Here is a 19,660-nt window from a genome sequence, read left to right as displayed (position 1 = left end):
TTACAAAAGATCAAATACAGTATATAAAATAGAATAAAATACATAACACAGTTAAACAAATTATTAAAACCAGACATTCTGTCGGATAAGAGTTTGCACCCCTGAATAATATAACAATAAATATACCCTGTATATTGTAATTATACCCTGCTGTTACTCTTGGTTCATCTAGTCCAGTATTGTCTACTCTGACTGGCAGCAACTCTCCCAAGATTTCAGGGAAAAACCTTTCCCCATCACCTGCTCAATTGAATTAGAGAATTTCTGTGTATGGTTGGCACCAGCTTGGCTGCAAGGAGTTGCCAGGAGGAGGCATTCACAGTGCCAGCCAACCTTCTTAGTGACTCCATCCCAAAGGTGTGTGGGATTTGCCCCTTATCCCTTCTCTTCTCTTGAAGAAGTCCTGCAAAACAGCGGAGGTACAGGATCAGCATTCCCCCCCCCCTCTACAAGATGGGCTACCTTCCCACTCTTGGTCTAGTGTCCACTCAATCCGCCGGAGCTTCTCTTCGCAAGCAGGAGAAGTCCCTAACTCCCCAAGGGTTTGAGACTCGTCGGCTCCCCTCACCTGATTTAGCCGGCCAGGGTGTGTCTGCTGTCACATGCAGACAGCTTCTAGGAGCCACACGTGAGAGCCAAGTACAGGGTGGGGACCAAAGATGCACAGACGACCCCAGGAGAAGTATAATACCTTAAATTTTATTATTACACTACCAGAGGTACTACTCTCCCCTAGCACCCCATACAGCCCAATACCGTTAGTCCTGTTATTATTACTACTGCTACTGCTACCATTACTAGGATTTAACAAAAACGGAATATGATTATTATTTATTACTTCTACCATTACTGATTTTATAATGAATTGATTTTATAATGTTGTATTATTTTACTGTTGTTAGCCGCTCTGAGCCCGGCTTTGGCTGGGGAGGGCGGGATATAAATAAAATTTTATTATTTTTATTATTACTATTATTACTACTACTACGATTTACAGCAACCACCACACCAATCCACAGCACGCGCACACAGGTGATGGGGGTTACACACTGAAAGACAGCAAGAATCCCCCAAAGAATAGCTTAAAAACAATGCGAGAGAGAGGAAATCATTCTCTCTCCCGCCTGCACTGGGGCTTAATCAGAGCGTGCGACACAGGACTGCTCAGCCATTGCAATCGAGTGCGATCCTGTTTCGAATGGATGCAGGAGCAGGAGGCGCGGCCTATCGATGGGATCGGCCGCTCTGCTGGCCCGGCCTGGTTCCAGATCCCCGCCAGCCAGGAAGGAGACGCACGTGGGAGTTTTCCCCCAGCCGAGATCGAGCAGCACCGTCCGCCATGCAAAGGCCCGGTTGCTCCCGTGTGTGCGTCGTGTGCGGGGAAGGCGGGCGGGGCGGCGCCAAGTACCGCTGCCCGGGCTGCCGGGAGAGATAGTAGGTAGCGGCCGGTGCAAGCAGTGCCCCCCGGGAGCCCTTTGGTGGGCTCCGGTTATTTAGGGACGGAAGGCACTCTGTGTGTGCTCAGAGGTGGCTCTGCGGGACTGTGTCTGTGATCAGAGGCGCGGCTCGGGGTGGGGAACTCAATTTTTGTCGCAAAAGTGTGTACAGTATGGGGTTACAGCCCCGAGGGTGAAAGAGATCCTGTGTTCGCTTGGGTGTGTGGGCAGTTACCCCCCAGTGGTGGTTTAAAGTGTTGGACGAGGCCTTGGGAGCCCAGGGTTCAAATCTCCACTGAGCAATGAAACTCCCTTGGGATCACATCCACAATTTTAAAGCGCATGACTCCCCCATCCGACCCAGAAGAATTACTAGCTCATTGTTGATTGAGCTAATGTGCGGTTCTTACTTAGAATCAATCCCTAAGGCAAATAAAAAGTAAGCGAATAGCAAAGGTGAGAAATAACTGTTCCATAATTAAAGAAGTGGAATTCCGTGTACACTTCTGGCCCCCTCACGTAAAAAAAAAAAAAAGGTTGGGGAAAGTTCAGCAAAGGGCAACCAAAACGATCAAGGGGATGGAGACACTCCCCTAGGAGCAAAAGTTACAGTATTTGGGACTTTTTATGTGGTAAAAAAGGCAAGTAAGAGGTGACACAATAGTCATTTATAAAAGTATGCATGGCATGGAGAAAGTGGCTGGAGAACTCCCCCCCCCCTTCATAACACTGGAGCTTGTGGATGGTCAGGGTAGCTGAAAGTTGGAAGAGTCAGGGCAGATAAAAGATAAGGACTTTTTTGCACAGCAAGTAGAAGTCACTCCCGCGATGGCCATCATCAACTTGGATGGCTTTGAAAGAGGATTGAACAAATTCACAGAGGATGAGGCTATTCATGGCAATGGAAAGTTATCGAAGTGATGTACAATAAAATAAACATAAAATATCAATGATGACAAACTAAAGCCACTGAAACCGTTTCTGTCATTATGCAATTATACAGCTGAGAAGTGGTTTATATATAAAGGAGGAGTCCATTTTTGTGGTCCTGCTCATTGCCCATTATGCACTGAGCTGCTGTTATACCATGAAGGAGTTGCAAATGTTTGGTTTTAACACTGTTATCTTACTATTGTTGATGTTGCAAAATTTTCAGGAGTAGCCAACACGGTGCACTTCAGATGTTGCAGACTTCAACTCCCATCATCCCTGTTTTGCCATGGGAATGCAAAATATCCAGAAGGCACCAAGTTGGCCACTCCTGCATATAGTACTATTTTATGTAGCATAAACCAATTTTTGAGAAAGGGCAATCTATATAACTAACGAGTCATGTTTTGTGCAGCAATAATATAAGGAGCCTTTGTGGTGTGATAATGGTGTCCAGCTTAAGACTTGGGAGACCTGGGTTCAAATCCCCCCTCATCCATGAAGCTCACTAGGTGACTTTGGGCAGGTCACACTTTTTTTATCCTGATCTATCTCACAGGTGAGGATAAAATGGTGGGAGGGGAGAGAAACACCATATAGCCTGGCCTTGAACTCCTTGGGATAGAAATAAATGTCTCCACTTAAAAAAACTTCTCTTTGTTGTTGCAGTTGTTCAGTGTCCTGCTGCAAGAAACATAAAGGTAGGATTATATATATATATCTTAATAATGATTAGGCATGCTTGAGTACAGTGGTTCCTCGAGTTACAAATGCCTCAGGTTACAAACACTACAGGTTACAAACTACACTAACCTGGAAGAGTCACCTCGAGTTGAGAACTTTGCCCCAGGATGAGGACGGAAATCGTGTACCAGTGGCGCAGCAGCAGCAGGAGGCCCCATTGGTGAAAACATGTCTCTAGTTAAGAACAGTTTTAGGTTAAGAACGGATCTCTGGAACAAATTAAGTTCGTAACTAGAGGTACCACTGTAATTTGCTCTGCAAGGGTGCGTTTATACTTCACTTTTGTGATGTACCATACTTCTTGACAGATGGCTACTTTTTTTGTCACAACAATCAGCCTGGGGACGAAGGGCTGCGAGGAGTTTTAGAATTCCTTCTAATTGTAACGTTCAGGCTGCGAGTGCCGTTGCATTTTTAGCCAAAATGGCCTGCCCTGTGCACAGGAAAATTGGTGGTGGACTTAAAAGCCTGAGGTTTTCAGAAATAACAATAATATTCCAAAACCTTAGTTTGGGTGGTGATGATGAAATAGTTAGAGCCTAGGGAATTTGAAGGTGCGGCCAGAAGAGAGGTCAATATTGCCTCTAATTGCTGGCAAATCTGGAATTATACTTGATAATCTGATGACATTTGTTATTTTAACCCATGTACAACTGTACTCATTCTATTGTTTTCCATATTTAAATTTTTGTCTGTTGTTATAATTGTTCTCTCTGTTTTATATATATTATAAAATGGTGGGGCAGGAAAAATATATGGCGGGGGCAATCTTAACCAAAAAGAAGGGCCTCAACCCCTCGCTTCCCTTGGCTTGGATGTAATGAGATGTGTTTGGTGTTTGAACAGAACAATGTGCACCCAAAGCAGAGCCTTTGGTACCCAAAGAAACTTCCCAGAGGACGGCATCCATGAACAATGAAGGTATTTGCACCCTTTCCAGCTCGCTTGTGAAAACAAACAGGCTTTTAATTGGCATTGATAGTTGGGGGTCATACTGAGGGAAGAGAAACAGTTGAGTCAGAGCATCATAAGGACCCTTCTGGGTCAGACTAAAGTTTCTTTTAGGACAGTATCCTGTTTTCCCACTGTGGCTGAGTGGCAGGTGACAAAGGCTGTTTGGGTACCAGCCCTGGTACTTTTGCTGGCACTACTTTATTCCTGCTTTTTTCTCAGGACGTTCTTGGTCAGTGGATGACATTTTGACAGAAGATGATGAGGACGATAAGGTTCCCCTGCAGAAACTTCGGCTCTTGGGTAAGTTTTCCAGTGGGAAATATTGTTAACTTTTCCTGTAAAACAGGGGTGGGAAAGTTGTGGCTCTCGTGCTACTTTTGGACTACAACACCCATCATCGAATCACCTGCTTGCTGTGGCTGATGGGAGCGGCAGTCCCAGTAGCCATCTGGAGGCTGACTGGTTGGTTATTATAAAAAAATTCCTTCCAGTAGCACCTTAGAGACCAACTAAGTTAGTTCTTGGTATGAGCTTTCGTGTGCATGCACACTTCTTCAGTTAGCATCTGAAGAAGTGTGCATGCACACAAAAGCTCATACCAAGAACTAACTTAGTTGGTCTCTAAGGTGCTACTGGAAGGATTTTTTTTATTTTGACTATGGCAGACCAACACGGCTACCTATCTGTAACTGGTTGGTTATTCCTACTATAAAGAAATTCCTATGTGTGACTTGAAGCAATTTGTTCTTATGTGAGCAGATGACCCTGAGACTGTTATTTTATGGGTAGGGGGACATCACTGCTTTAAGAATCCATTGTCTGATTTCATGCCCAATGTTCCTGAATAGCAGGCATGGGGAGCATGGGACCCTCCCAGATGTTGTTGTCTTTCTGTCCTTGACTGTGGGTGGGTGGGACTGATGTGACTTGGGACCACAGCTCCCCCCATAAGCCTTTGTCCAGTATTTTCTGCTAAAATAAAATAATACATTGAAAGTACAGATTAAAAAACAATCAAAATTACAAGGCTTAGGAGCAGCACAAAAGGTGTATTTTTTAAATAAACAGAGGGCAGATAATGTAGAAAAATGAAAGCAACAAGGCACGTCATGAAAACTAAATGGTGCAGTTTGTTGGGGGAAGTTTGTATATCTGAATTTGACAAATTAGAAATGAAACCCCACCAAACAGCATAGAAATGTTCTGTATCTTACCCTTGGGGATTAGTAATTTGCACATCGTTTCCTCCACAATAGCCAAATTCCACATATGGGGTGGGGCAGGGTGAGAGGTTTAAATAGTGTCTTCGCTCTCTGGGCCAAATAAGGCAATATTGTCTGCTCCTGACAATGGCTCTTTGGGGTCTTGGGACAGAAAGTGGTCTCCCCCATCATCTTTTGCCTTAGGGATAGGGAACCTATGGCCCTCCAGAAGTGGCTGACCATTGGCCCTTGCTGGCTGTGGCTGATGGGAGGCCCAAGAATAGCAGGGTGGGTTCTCAGGCCCTGTGTTATTTCATCTGGAGATGCCGGGGATTGAACTTGGGGCTTTCTGGATGCAAAGCCAGCACTCTACCCCCTGAGCTCCAGTCCTTCTCCAAAGATGGGCACCAGTCGCCAAGGATCTTCCCACCCTCCTTCTTGGAGTCATCTCTCTCTTTTTCCGAAACAGGGGAATCTGAAGAACTCAAAGGCCTCCTGCTCAACCCCCACCTCGGCCAGCTGCTTCTCACTGTCGACCAGGCCAAAGACAAGAGTGCCATCCTGAAGACATACATGCAGGAGCCCCTCTTTGTGGAGTTTGCAGACTGTTGCCTGAGGATTGTCGAGCCTCCCGAGAAAGAGAACGCATGCCCAGAATGATTTTTGTGGGTGCAGAGCAGGTAGACTGTGCCCCTCTCTGGATGGGGAAGCTTGTTATTTGCAAGGCTGGAGGAAGGGCTTCTCTTGTGGCTAACCCCTGGAGCACCATAAGCTATAATTCCTAGCCCTCTTTCCTAGGGAGGGCACACCATTTCCCTGGTAACCATGGGGCCTAGATTTTGGGGGAAATTAAGTGTTTACACACGCTGCCTTTTCTGTGTTGCAAAAGTAGCCTCTCCAACCACCTTTGATTAGCTTCAGGCTGTAAAGAGTTCAGGTTTGGAACAGGAGCAAGAGCCAAGTTTCCCACTGCCCCTGCAATAGCATCTCGATCTTACATTGGATGGGAATCAAATGCAATTGCATCTAAAGTTACTTTGCCCTATTGATTTCAGTGAGACTTCCTTGGGGTTTTGCTCCCATTAGTTCTGGAGCCATTGATAGAAGCGGGCTGGAGAAACAAACACAGCAACTTATTTCATAATCATGGACGTCTTTATTGAGTCTTGATTTGTAGAAAATGGCCTGTAAGTACGAAACTGATCCCTGTGTCTAAACCTAAGGAGTGTACATATACACTGAATCTTATCTTCCTGTCTGAGCACTGTTTGGAATTCTGCTTACTGAAATTTTGAAATGACTGAGCCCACAAACTTTGTCTTGCCCCAGAGTAGATTTGCCCACCTGGTGTCCACCAGATGTTTTGGATTGCAAAAGCCCATCTGCCCTAGACAGCATAGCTACATGCCAGCTGGGGTGAATGGGAGCTGTGGTCCAATATAGTTGGAGAGAACCCAGTTGGCAAAGGCGACGATTATTTTTTAAAAAAAGTCCCAAAGCAACAGTAGGTTTGCTTCCCTCTCCCTGAGAGAACCACCACCCTTTATTACAATAAAGAAAGTTTAAAAACTTTGTTTAAAACAGACCTTTTAACAATACTTCAAAAAAGTTACCTTTGGTTTATAACTCAAGGCAGTAGTTCACAGTCTGATTTTCCTGAGGTGTGGACTTGAATTCTAAACCCCAGTTGGTTTAGAGATTTTGCTTCCAACTCCTGATTATATAAATTGGAGTAAGAGAACTGAAGTTTAAACCAATCTGGTGAATAAGTTGCTCACCTGCCATTTTAATTTTATTTTTGCTGGACAGGAAGCTAGTAGCCTACACAGCTGCGGGGGAGGAAATACTGCCTAGTAAAAAATTAAAAAAATTAAAGCTTTTGCTTAAGCAGGCTTGTGGTAGGATCAGGGAGGTGCATTCCATCTCCACAAGTCTGCTGAGGAAACACATTTCCTCTGTGGCTAGAACGCCCCTGAGGGTTGGCCTGCATGGAATTCCAGATCACCTATGGTGACCAGGCAAGTTGTTAAATGCAAGGCTGGGTGAAGTGGAGTCTCTCTCTCTGGCAGGTGTTGGCATAAGCTGCTCAGCTTTTGTGTATGGACACAAGGCCCCCTTGGTCCCCAGAGAAGTGTGTGTATGAGGTACAGCCTGTCCTCCTGTATTTTGAAAGGATGGATAGAACATGTATGTCACAGAGAAATTCGGTGATAGGATCTCCCCCTGACATCGTGTGGGTATAGTGCTTGCAGTAATGGGGAGGTGTGCCTTCCCCAGAGAATTGCCCTGTGACCTTCCACCAAGAGATGCCACATGACAGTCTGAACCATTTTTGAGGAAACCGTATCCTAAATGCGGTGGGAGAGATGCAGCTTGATGAAGGTTCTTGTTGAGTGAGAAAGCATAAAAAGTGCAGTAAATAGTACATAAAAGCACGTAGAAGTCAGTTTTCAAGCTGAAAGGAGCTTGTAGTTGTCGAGGAGAATCTGGTTGAAGCCGGTCATGGTGCAGTTGTGGGTGTGCGGCCTGGTGTCTGCGTAAAGCAGCGGAGATTTCCTGCAGTGGAACTTGATCGAGCCCTAGGAGGAGAAATGGGTTACCCTGGTGAGCCATGTCCAGGCACATGCGCAGCACTGAACGAGGCGGACCAATGGTCTGACTTGGAATAAGGCAACCTTCTATGTGGTTGGACTCCCAACTTCCATCAGCCGTGGGCAGCATGGCCAGTGGTTAGAGATGATGTGATATGTAGTCCAGTGACATAGACATTGCAGGGGGTTAGACTAGATGATTCTCAGGGTCCAGCCCAACTCTACAATTCTATCGGGAGGGACACAGGTTCCCCACCCCCCTGCCTTCTTTATAGAAAAGGATGAGCCTTGGATGTTTCAGGGCAGAGTTTGGCATCAGGCTTCAGAGTTGTGCTTTTTTACTTTTACATACGTTTTGGGGTTTTCTAACTGGCACAGGCTCTGAAAGAGTTCTGTCCACCTCCCTTCCACTTAAAGCAACTATGCAACATGGGAGACAGTAACCAACCAGTTTTTTGGGGGGAGGGGGGTGTTAGTCGCATGGTCCTTACCTGTGGGAGGGCTCTGATGGAGGTGACCCCTTGCGTGCGCTGCTTGGTCTCTGCCTTGTGATGGTTGTTCTGCTGCAGCACTTGGAGGCAGGCCAGGAGGGCGAGGTCTCTCTGAAAAGCACCCAGTGTCACTGGGCCGCTTGAAAGGACCAGCCCAAGAGGCCAGAACTGGATTGCTGCATTTAGGGGGCATGGTTTTTCCAACTTCCTATGGGTCTCGCTCAATGAAACCGTTGCCCTAAGGCTGGAGGAGAGGGGGCTTCCTTCTAAGTCATCCAACTCCTCTGCGGCCAGGACATCCATCTTGGCCTACGGAAAGACAGAAAGTATTTAAAACTCTTTTTTTGGGGGGGGGGGGGAGCAGAGATTATCAGAAAGCAGAAATCTTTGTTGGTGCTATTTTTTCTGTTGTGTAACTGCAGCCTCATTTCCAGCTTTCCAACAAGTTGCTGGGAAGACTTTGATCTCTTACCTTCCATTTTTTCCAGGTCCGTTTTATAACCCTGACAGCTTTCCGTAGCCTCTGGAAATGTTTCCTGGCCAACCACGAGCGAACAGCTGAGAAAGAAAGACATTGCATTAAGGGAGTATAAGGAACAGCAGGAAAGGACCTGATACCAAGTGTCCATGCAGCCTAGTATTGTCTGCTCTGACTGTCCGGGGTTTTGGGCAGAGAGAAGGCTCCATCTCATCCCTTGCTACCTGATCCTTCCAAATGGAGACTGAACCTGCAGCCTTCTGCATGCAAAGCAAGTGCTCTCCCAGTGAGCTGAATCCCCTCTCTAAAATGTACATAGAAAGCCTTCTACCCAGTCAGACTGTTTGTCCACCTATCTAACATAGGGGTGGAGAACCGTAGGCCTGGGGTCTGAATATAGCCCTCCAGGTCTCTCTTCTCTCCTCAGGTCGCACATTCTCTCCCTACCAGGCTACTTGCCTGGCTCCTCCTTAAGGCTTTTTGCCTGGCTGGGATGTGTCCTTGAAACCTGACCATTACCGCTTTTGCTCGTCTGGCTGGAGGATAGAGAGAGGAGTGTGTGTTAGAAGTGTAAGCATTCACAAAGCCGAGAACAAGGTAGGTCCAGGGGCACCTTAGAGACCTCCTGAACCTTTCTGTCCCAGCTCGATCATTGAGATAATCTGCAGGAGCTTAGTTGGTCACTTCCCTCATTTGACAACATCAAGAAACCAAGTTTTTAGTGTCATTGGCCCAGCCCTGTGGAACACAGCAGAGATGCAGCCAAACACCTTCTGGGCCAGCTTTTAAATGCCTGCTGAAAACTTTTGTTTCGCCAGGCTTATGCAGGCAATTAAGAAGACATCTCTGCACAATAGTTAGCTGATCTTTGATTTACTGTATAATTGTTGTAAACCATTCTTTTGTGCTTTTTATGAACATCTGTATATGAATATTAAAAAAATTATGAAATAGCACAGTGCCATAGTAAAAATTGCCTTTATTGCTGAGGGCATGTGGCCCTAAGAAGGGAATGTAACCCCTTGGCCTGAAAAAGCTAACCTAGGTAAACCCGCCTGCTCCTGCTTTCCCCTCACCTGACTGGATGACTGTGGCCGACACTCTCTCTTGAGCCAGCTTCCTCCTCTTAAACCTTCGCCAACAGCACTGGATGCAGAAAGCTTTGTCAGCTAAAACTCTGGCTCGCCCCACTTCAAGGAGCTCCAGCTACAGAAGAGAAAAATAATAAGTCCGTTAGTTGGAGCCACATGCAATCAGGCTTCAGGCATATCTGGCCTTTGGACTGCCCCCAAAGGATTTTATTTTATTTTTAGAGAGACTGATTTAACCTCTGAGGTGAGAAAAGTTTCAGAGTCCAGCGGAGGAAGAAGATAACTTAAATTGTTCATTGTGGGCAGATGCCCTGTTCTAAAGTACAAGTAAGCAAACCTACCTGAGTGGAGATGCAGTGTGGTGTAATGGTTAGAGCAGAGGCAGCTAGCCTTTTCCAGGCAGACCCTTTGGAGGCCACATGCCAAGGTAGGCATGATAAGAACAGCAGTTCTCAGTGCTAAGTTCCAAAACACTTTCTTACCAGCTATTCTACACTATTTAAAATAATTTTTATATATTACTGAACAACATTTTGGCACCATAACAGCGGACATATGGGAGGAGTCACTGAATTTAACTATTTAAAAACACATTTTGAGGATGGCTTGGGGTGAGGAAGAGTACAGCCTGCAGGTGAGTGAACCTTGGTTGAAAGTGTTGGATTAGGATTTATTTCATTTTTAAAAAATGTATTTGGTACATTCCTATCCAACCTCCTTGGGAAAATGCAAGAAAACTAAACCAAACATTGGCTTATTCCTGTTTTTGAATGAAAACCAAGGCTACATTCACACAATACATTTAACATGACACAGCCATGGCTCCCTCAAGGAATTCTGGGAGCGGTGGTTTGTTAAGGGTGCTAAGGGTGGTTACGAGACCCCATTCCCCTCCCTTAGCTACAGTCTCCAGCGTTCCCTGGGAGGATGGACTGATTGTTAAACCACTCTGGCACTGCAGCTCTGCGAGGGGAATGGGGTTTATCTTGACAACTCTCAGCACCCCTAACTAATGGCAGCTCCCAGAATTCTTTGGGGGAGCCATGCCTGCTTAAAGTGGCATCATAGCACTTTAGAACCATTGACATATGGTGTGATTTGCAGGAAATGGAATTCTGTTTCCGATGAGAGTGAGGATGACTCCATGCCAAAGAACCCACTGAAAGTGTCCCCCTTACCGTGGAGTTCGTCATAAATACTTTGGTTTTTCCACAATATACTGGCACAATATGAGGTTGATTCTCTGTAGGCTTGAGGGGAGGGGCATTAGGGGGGCACATTTGCTGAAGGATCTCCTGGACTGCAGAGCGTAAAGCATCGCTTTTGTCCTCTGCAGAAGACGCTGTCATCAAACCTGTTAGAAAAGAAAGGGGAGTATTTTATAATGTATTATTTTACTGCAGGAATCATAAAGATTGTATTATTGGTTTTATTTTGAGGGAGGGAATGAGGCTGACTTTAGCTTTTAAACACCTGATTTTTATTGGTAATTTTAATATATGTTTTAATATTTCATGTAAACCGCTAAGAGGTTTTAAGATGACTTGGCAAACACATCTTGTAGAAATAAAAATAAAGACAAAAACATGGCCAACCACTTAAGACATGGTTGGCTTGCCACATACAGCTTGACCTAACCTCATGAGAGACCTGACCCTGTGCTTACCTCCGCTGGCTGGCCTGGTCTGCTAAAGTAAACAGAGAAAGAGAGATGCGGTTCGTTGCTTGAAAGGAGAAACAGCCCCGTAGAGAGAAAAGCGGGTTTTTGCAAGAGCAGCAGAAGAATCCAGGGTGGAGCTGGAGAGACGAAAAAGTGTAGTTGGAAGGGTATTGGATTCATGCACAGAAGAGGAAAATAAAGTAGCAGTATCCCTTACATAAAAGCAGGTTTCTGACAATGCCATTTTGACATCAAGAAAAATTCCATTCTGCCACTTGTATAAAATTTTGGCTTGTGTAAGATCATAAGGAGAGTCTGCTGGACCAGGCAAAAGGTCAACTAGATGCCTACAGGGAACCTGGGTACAAGAGTGCTCTTCCCAACTCGTGATTCCCAGCAACCGGTCTATAGGGGCACGCTGCCTCTGATGGGAGGGAGAATACAGTTGCATCGTTGCCAGTGAGGGGTGATAAAAATGTGCATCACCACCCACACAAGAGCTAGACATAAATACAATTTTAAAAGAATGTGAAATAAAGATTCCAGGGTTGCTTATCCACACTCAAAATGGGACAGGCGAAGGAAATTTGACCCTGCACCCAAACATTGTGCTCTTCGTTTTTAGCTGGCTCCCAGAAATCGCACCAGAAAGTCTGAAGAGAAAGACAGGAATTTAAAGTGGGGGAATTGACAGAGTCTCTTAGATGGCTTTTCAGTGCACCAAGCTGGGAAAGATCAGTTAATTTCAGACATATTTCAAGTTACTAAGGAAAGAGACTTGATTAAAGAAACACACCGTTCCCCATAACATGGGAGAAGCCATTCTCCTGATGCGTGGTGCTTGACTTTTGCTTTGGTGATCTCCTCAGCACTTTATAACGCTCCATGAAGCTTTCAAAGGAAATCCTGCCAGGTCAAAGGGAAGGAAGGGAGAGAGAGAAAATCAGTCCAAAGCATTGTTGATTAAACAAGTGGAGTACGAGACGTCCTGAACACAACTCCCACTGCTCGGCCTCTCCTACACTAAACGTGCCCACATTTCACTGGATGCCAGGATTGAACGCTCCACCTCCCCATCTGTTCTGAACAGGAGAGAAGTGCTAAGAGTTTCTGTCTGAGCAAGAGTGGTAGTGGCCTTTCAACACAATGATTGGGGGGGCATGTACACCCTGCTTTTGTGATCCCCTCTCTTTTTCTACTTTAATTTTAGATGTGGCAGCACAAGGTTGCACCCTAGACTGACCTCCCTGTTGTGATTAGATATCTACTTGCAACCTACTTGTTTTATGGTGGGGGGGACAGTGTAGTGTGGTTGTTGCCAGCAATCAGCCTGAATTTGTACAATCTACTCCCCCCCACCCTAAAGGGAGAAGGAATCCAGATGAACACGGGCAAATCAGTGTCCCCCGAAATATAAAAGCAAGGGGCAAATGCAACTCTGGACAGCCTTACCGAATTGGAAAGCCTGCAGCGCTGATGTTGACAGCTTCCACAATGCCACACGCCTCCAGCTGCTGCAGAACCTGACAAAATAGGATGATGTTTAAAGGCAGGGTTGAGAGCTGGTGCTCATTCTAGTGACTTTAAATTAAAGGCCAGAGCTATGAATAAAGACGTCCCTGGTTCAAATGTCACCTGCGGCACAGGTACTTATGTGGCCTTGGCACTGAGCTCTCCCCCCCCTCCCAAAGCCAGCTTCGGAAGTTCAATTCTGAGTGCATTACCTCGTCCTTTCGGAAAAGAGCTGCCTGGCAATCTGCGTTGGGCTTGATGCAGCGGATGTAGTGTGGGGTGGTGCTGTGCAGGATCTCCATCAGCTTCTCAAGCGACCCCTACGGGACAAACAGAGGACAGCGTGTTGTGCTCATCATTCCCTCTATTTCTGATGCCTAGGGAGGTAAAATGATACCGCCTACGCCCAAAAGAGTAGGGATGGGGGAGAGATTCGTTTCAGTTCGTGCTTAAGAAGAAGAGTTTGGATTTGATATCCCGCCTTTCACTCCCCTTCAGGAGTCTCAAAGCGGCTAACATTCTCCTTTCCCTTCCTCCCCCACAACAAACACTCTGTGAGGTGAGTGGGGCTGAGAGACTTCACAGAAGTGTGACTGGCCCAAGGTCACCCAGCAGCTGCATGTGGAGGAGCGGAGACGCGAACCCGGTTCCCCAGATTACGAGACTGCCGCTCTTAACCGCTACACCACACTGGCTCTCCCAATTCAGCTAGTTCGCACTTTCTGTGCGGAGTGAAACACAACCATCCTTTGAAATGCACATGCCTCTGAATTTTGCTTTGGAGTTCTCCAGCCAAACGTTCTTATGTTAGGGTGGAGTGTGCATAAAAATGCAGGCATTAGTAAAAAATAATATAGACAAATGCATTGTTTAGGGGAAATGGCATAGCAAAAATGTGTCCATTAAGAGAAAGTTGCACCATGACACCGATGACATTTAAAAAGATAAGTATATATTGCAAACTGATGTGGAAATGCAGAGAGCTGAATTTAAGATTTGAAAAAAACAAAAGAATCTTGTCCGAATTCCTAAAGGGCCACTGCTAGCCAATGTAGCCAATACTGAGCTAGATGGACCAGTGGGTCTGACTCAACGTAATGCAGCCTTTTATGTTTCTAATTCCCTGACATGGTGAGTGTTGTTGGCACTCTGGGCACACACAAACACATACCCAATTCGTGCAGAGGAACAGTGAGTCTGATCCTGCATGGTGCGAGCTTGCAACCTAGCAAACTGCCTAGAATCCTCAGCAAGACACAGCTCTATGACAGGATGCTTGGGAAACGAGGCCCTGTGGGAAACTGGTTCCCAGCCGCTGGGCATTTTGGAAACATCTAATCTAACATTACTGACGATTGTTCTGTGTACAGAATGACTATTTGTTCTGAGAATCCCAGGTTTTATTCTGTTTAACAAACACTAGCTTCTAGCCCTCACTGTTGTACAGAGAAGTGTGGAAGAAGAAAAACAAACAGCAGCTTTGAAGGTACTTAGCTTAAAAAAAGGTATAAATATGGGGCAAACCTTGAATTTGGAGACTACCGTAACCACCACAGGTTTCATCTGAGTCCTGATATCGTTTGTGCTTGTTTTTTGGCTTGTGGTTTCCACAGGAAACAATTTCTGAAGCAAAGAATCCTGGGACAGCTGTAGCAACAGAATCAGTTCTGGGGGAACAGGGTCCTTTTTTGAAGGCAGGAAAGAGAAGACAAGGAGCATGCAACTGTTATTGTTTTCTGAGGGAAAATTGTATGAAACATTTACAGGGAGCAGGAGGAAATATTATAGTTAGGACAACATATTTGCGAACAACTTGGGAGAAACTGGATGGAGAATACTTCCAACTTAACAAAATACTGCGACTTAAGGGAATATCCTGGACCAGGAGGCAATAACTGGGAGGTGATTTGGCACCCAAAGAGCTCTTTGCGCATACCCAGACGTGTTGCGCAAAACCCAGAGGTTTTGTTATTTCTGCAGCAGGGTCCCTGTCTCCAATGCCTTAGAGTCACCCAAACAGCCTGAAAGCTTTATTGCTCCTGAGAATAAGTCTTCTCACACCTGGGCTGATTGGAGCCTATCAGAGTGAAAGGTGGTGAGTTGGCCACTGAGGACAAGCTCCTACGCAGAAGAACATCAAGGAGGAGCTGTTCTATATGCTCCAAAGCTAAACATTTAGGAACACTGGAAACACAAGGTGCCTCAGTTTCAAGAGAACAGCGTGCAAGTTCTGTTATGTACAATGGAACTTCAAGGAACACACACTTTAAGGCACTCCAAAAGAAGGTACTGGAGCACTCCAAATCATTTGCCCATGTTTGTGTGCAGAAAGCTGTCAAAATAGCTGAAAGGCAACACATGGAGATCTACAGTGATCATTGCAATGCATCCCTAATTATTATTGTATAATTAAAAGTTTAGTGCATAATCTTAGAAGGGTTTTTAAAAACAAAAATTGCAGAAGGGGGCATGGCTGTGACTTTTACAAAGGGACCCTGCGCATCTGAATTGGCCACTGGGGAAACCCAGCCAGATGGACGGGGTATAAATAATAAATTGTTGTTGCTGCTGCTGCTATTGCACTACTGAGTGTACCTTGTTCTTTTCCACCATTCCTTCCACCTGATAGCGGACATCCCCAGCGTAATGGGAGACAATGAAGTTGGGCTCCTTACTAAACCGGTCCCTGCTAACACACCGGTTATCAGACAAAGCCACATCAATCCGGGTTTGAAGCTGGCTGGTGTTGGAGGGTCTGTTGAGGCGGCATTCCTAAGAGAGAGAAAGAGAGAGAGATGGCAAGAATGGGGAAAATTGGACTGACAGAAGTGGGGAGGGGATGCCAAGTGAATTTTAATTGACACTATGGAGAGCAGCTCTATCAGTAAAGTAAGTGTTTCCATTGTGGGTAAATCAAACCTCCAACTACAAAGGCATTGCCTCTCTTGAGTCTTAGTTCTGAGTGTTGGACTAAGACCTGGGAGACCAGGGTTCAGTTGTTGTTATTATTAATTATTATTATTATTATTATTATTATTATTATTATTATTATTATTTGTATCCCATCTTTTCCCCAAACCAGGACTCAAGGTGGCTTACACAAATTAAAATGCAGAGATAAAACACAAAAGCTGGAAACATGTAAAAGATAATTGTCACAAAGTGATTATAATAATAATAAAAACTAATCTATTAAAATACAGATAAAGGTTCAAATTGCTACGAAGTTCACTGGATGATTTTCAATGTTTTTTTTTTAACTGATCACTCTTCCTGCTGTGATGTCAAATGTTTTTTGTGACCCACTCCACCCAAATTGTGTCCCTTAAAGCATTAACATTTCTTGTTTCGTAAAACCCACCATTTACACTTTGGTCCCTGGAGGGTCAACCATCGGTCAACGTGGTCCTTGGTCCGAAAAAGGCTAACCACCCATGTTCAAGACAAAATCTCTTACTCCCCTGTAAATAGGAGGCTGTGCTGCCTTTGTGAAAAAGTTCCCTTTATTACAGATGTTCAAGGTGTGAGTGCTAATGCTTATCAGCCAATGGGGAGCTGAAATATTACCATCCATGCACAAGATGGAAGGTTATTGTTTTTCTTTGTTACTATGGTATGCATTTTTGTGTTTTTATATTGTAAACTGCCCTGCGATCATAGGATGAAGGGCAGTATAGAAAGTTTAGTTAGTGAGTGAGTGAGTTAGTAAATGACTGAATGAATGAAGCCTGCAGGCTTGGGCTAGGGAAGCAGGAGGTTGGCAGAAGCACAAGAAATAAATAAATTTGCTTCTCCCTAATCCTAGTCCAACAAACATTCTAACCACTATACCACACAGTCTTGGCTATATATATCCAAAGGCCTAATCCATGGATGTCAGCACTCTCAGAAAGCCAGGAATAGCTAGTGGTTTCAAAGCAGGCCCAAATCACTGGAAACTGAGTGCTCTGGACCCACCTCGTTCAGCAGAGAGAAGATGCTGACTGGGCTGCCTTCGATTACGTCCAGGCAGCACTGGTTGTCCTGGTAGTTGATGAAAGACCACTCCAGGCCTTCTGCAGCATACTCTTCCTGGGGAAACAGAAGGACGAGGAGGAGGTGGGGCCACTCACAGCATGTTGGCCAAGCCCCTGCCCCAATGTTGGAACTGGGTGTTGCAAAACAGCCTCGTGGGAGAACCCGAACATGATCATTACCTGCTGGGCTTTGAGGAAATGGCCTACAAAATGCTGCTGCAGTTTCTCGTTGGCATAGTTGATGCACAGATGCTCCAGGTGGTTGTCCGGAAAAGATTCGAAGCCGTAAACATCCAACAGACCTGGAAGTTGGGGTGGGAGACAAGGCGGCTGATCCAGCAATCTGGGGTGTTTCGATTAAGACAATGTCCTGCCCTCCCCCGCTCCAGGGTCGCCAATGTGGTGCCCGCGAAAAGTCTCTAGAAATATCCCCTCCAAACTCCACAGTGTACAAGAGAGGCTGTTTGCTCTTCCTGCTTAACTCCTGTCTGCACTGGGCCGTAGGAAGCTGTCTCATATCAAGCAAGACGATTGGTCTATATGGCTCAATAGCGTCTACACCGACTGACAGCAGCTCGCCAGGGTTTCGGGCAGGGAGTCTCTCCTAGTCTTACCTGGAGATGCTGGGGAATGAACCTCGGACAGCAGATACTCAGCCACTGAGCTTTGGGGCCCTTCCCACCAGTTGCCAGGATTGGACACCACCTGCCCACCTGTTCTGAATGGAGTAGAGGAGCATACAGCTTCTCTCTATAAGCAAGCATGGGAGGTTGCTGATTGAAGTCCCTTTTCCACCACTGATGGGGATGACTGAATTTTATGGACATGTTGACATCATTTTGTGGTCCTATCTCTCCTGCTCTTTTAGATGTGGCAGGCATTTTGTTTCCTGGTGCATGTCCCATGGCAGCAATCTTGTGACTGGTGCCCTCAAAATTCAATACTTCCTCAAAATTCATTACTTCCTCAAAATTCAAAATTTGCTCTGTGGCCAAAACCCCATATTGTCAGCCTTCACCCGCAAGCAAAGGTGTAGTGGGATTCATGTGACCAGTCTAGAAAGAAAGTTATTTGCAAATTGAAAGTATTCCCCGCCTCCAACCCTACCCCGCCCTGGGTCTGAATGATTTATATCCAGGCTGCAGAATCCAGCTTTTTAAAAGCACAGAGTCTGGATTTCCTGGGTGCAAGATTCATATGTTTGTGTGTGTACACAGTCCAAATAACCCTGTCGATACCCCACACCCAGGAGGGATTGAACAATGTTACCTATGAAGTTGCTCCAGACAGAAGGATCTGCATTGATGCTTCCATTGATCACGGCCACCAGCCAGTCAAATACCCTGCAACAGAAAAACACTACTGTGGCATCCCAGTTGGCTGGAGAGACGGGCACCCCGTTTGAAGCAGCTACAAAGGGAGGAGGCAGACACAGAGAAGCCTAAATGTTTGTGGCACGGATCTTGTGCAGGGCTTAATCTTCTAAAATCTGTTTCCGTATTGAGACTGAGTCTTAGGACAAGTGAAAGAATGATCCTTTCCCCACCTTGCCTCCCCAAAAGCACATATGCTTTGTGCAGAGCCAACCTGAGGAATTGCAAAGATGGGCTCAAACCAACATTTAAAGCAATGGCCCTGCAAAGGTTGTCTGATCAGACAATTCCCATCATCCCTCATCATTGGCTATTTGCTGGTTGGAGGCTGGTGGGAGTCGGGAGTCCAAAACATCTGGAAGGCCACAGGTTCCCCATCAGTGATCTAAAAAATTGTGAACCTGAAAAGGTCTAAACACACACTTGGCCAAGCTGGTTTTCATTATGAGTAAGAGTTGCTCTGACTGAGTTGGGGAGTATCTGCGTAGCAGGGTTCCAGCCAATCAGCCTTCCCCTTTTCCAGACACTCCATTCCATTCCGTTCTCCACCCATAACACACGGCTTTCTATTTCTGCCCAACTCGCACTCAACACTCCGTGGCTACTGAGCATGCTCATGAGCACTCCGATAGCTCCCTCTTGTTTCTCAGTGGCCCCACTCTGCCACAATCCTGTTGGCACATACCACCCAACTTCAGTATTAGAGGGAGACATGGGTGCTTCCTTAATTTTTTAAAAAATTACCGGTAAGTCTGATTTAAAAGGTTTTAAATATATGTTTCAGATTTGCTTAATGGTTGCTTTGCACACGGTCTCCATAGAAGAAAGGGGCCTAGGTCTATTGAGTCAGATGTGGGAAATCCTCCTTCAGCCAGAGGCGGCAGTCCCGGGTGGGTGACCTCCCACAGGCCACATGCCAGTGGTGCGCAGGACCAGAGCAAACATGGATGGAAAGAAAATGTTACCTCTGAACTGTAGGCTAGTTTCTACACACACTCCTCTATCCCCCCTCCAGACAAGCAAAGAGGCACCATCAAGGTTCAGGGACACATCTCTGCCATGTCAATCATTTAAAGGGGGGTATGAAGTTGGTGAGGGGTGTGGCTGGGAAGGAGGAGTGGCCCACAGAGAGCTCTGAGGGCCACAGAAAGTGCCCTGGAGGTTGCAATTGGCTCCCAGGCC

General features: G+C 45.8%; 2 protein-coding genes across 4 annotated transcripts in view; one reads left to right on the top strand and one right to left on the bottom strand.

The window, feature by feature from the left end:
- The first annotated feature begins 1,183 nt into the window (after positions 1–1,183).
- ZNHIT3 (zinc finger HIT-type containing 3) lies at positions 1,184–9,782 on the top strand. The gene is made up of 6 exons (XM_083480155.1): positions 1,184–1,434; positions 3,036–3,067; positions 3,957–4,031; positions 4,284–4,364; positions 5,736–5,946; positions 8,837–9,782. The coding sequence occupies exons 1-5, from the start codon at positions 1,199–1,201 to the stop codon at positions 5,924–5,926; spliced, it is 615 nt and encodes a 204-aa protein (XP_083336281.1). The 5' UTR covers positions 1,184–1,198; the 3' UTR covers positions 5,927–5,946; positions 8,837–9,782.
- Positions 6,400–19,660, bottom strand: part of MYO19 (myosin XIX) — a 39,771-nt gene continuing 26,510 nt past the window's right edge. For 2 of the 3 annotated variants that reach the window (XM_083479817.1, XM_083479816.1), the window contains 13 exons: positions 18,375–18,448; positions 17,286–17,407; positions 17,047–17,160; positions 15,685–15,861; positions 14,614–14,772; positions 13,302–13,409; positions 13,030–13,100; positions 12,374–12,483; positions 11,096–11,271; positions 9,903–10,032; positions 8,821–8,906; positions 8,349–8,657; positions 6,400–7,845 (listed from right to left, as the gene is read on the bottom strand). In XM_083479817.1, coding sequence (XP_083335943.1) covers positions 7,717–7,845; positions 8,349–8,657; positions 8,821–8,906; positions 9,903–10,032; positions 11,096–11,271; positions 12,374–12,483; positions 13,030–13,100; positions 13,302–13,409; positions 14,614–14,772; positions 15,685–15,861; positions 17,047–17,160; positions 17,286–17,407; positions 18,375–18,448 — 1,765 coding nt within the window. In that variant the 3' untranslated portion in view covers positions 6,400–7,716. Of the gene's footprint in view, positions 7,846–8,348; positions 8,658–8,820; positions 8,907–9,902; positions 10,033–11,095; positions 11,272–11,583; positions 11,715–12,373; positions 12,484–13,029; positions 13,101–13,301; positions 13,410–14,613; positions 14,773–15,684; positions 15,862–17,046; positions 17,161–17,285; positions 17,408–18,374; positions 18,449–19,660 lie in introns of all 3 variants that reach the window. The other variant, XR_014520073.1, reaches the window with a different exon arrangement.

This window comes from Podarcis liolepis (genome assembly GCF_965112155.1).
Source record: "Podarcis liolepis genome assembly, chromosome: 16".
Classification (NCBI taxonomy): Eukaryota; Metazoa; Chordata; class Lepidosauria; order Squamata; family Lacertidae; genus Podarcis; species Podarcis liolepis.
The sequence above is the reverse complement of the archived record's forward strand: the minus strand, read 5'-3'. Positions and strand labels throughout refer to the sequence as shown.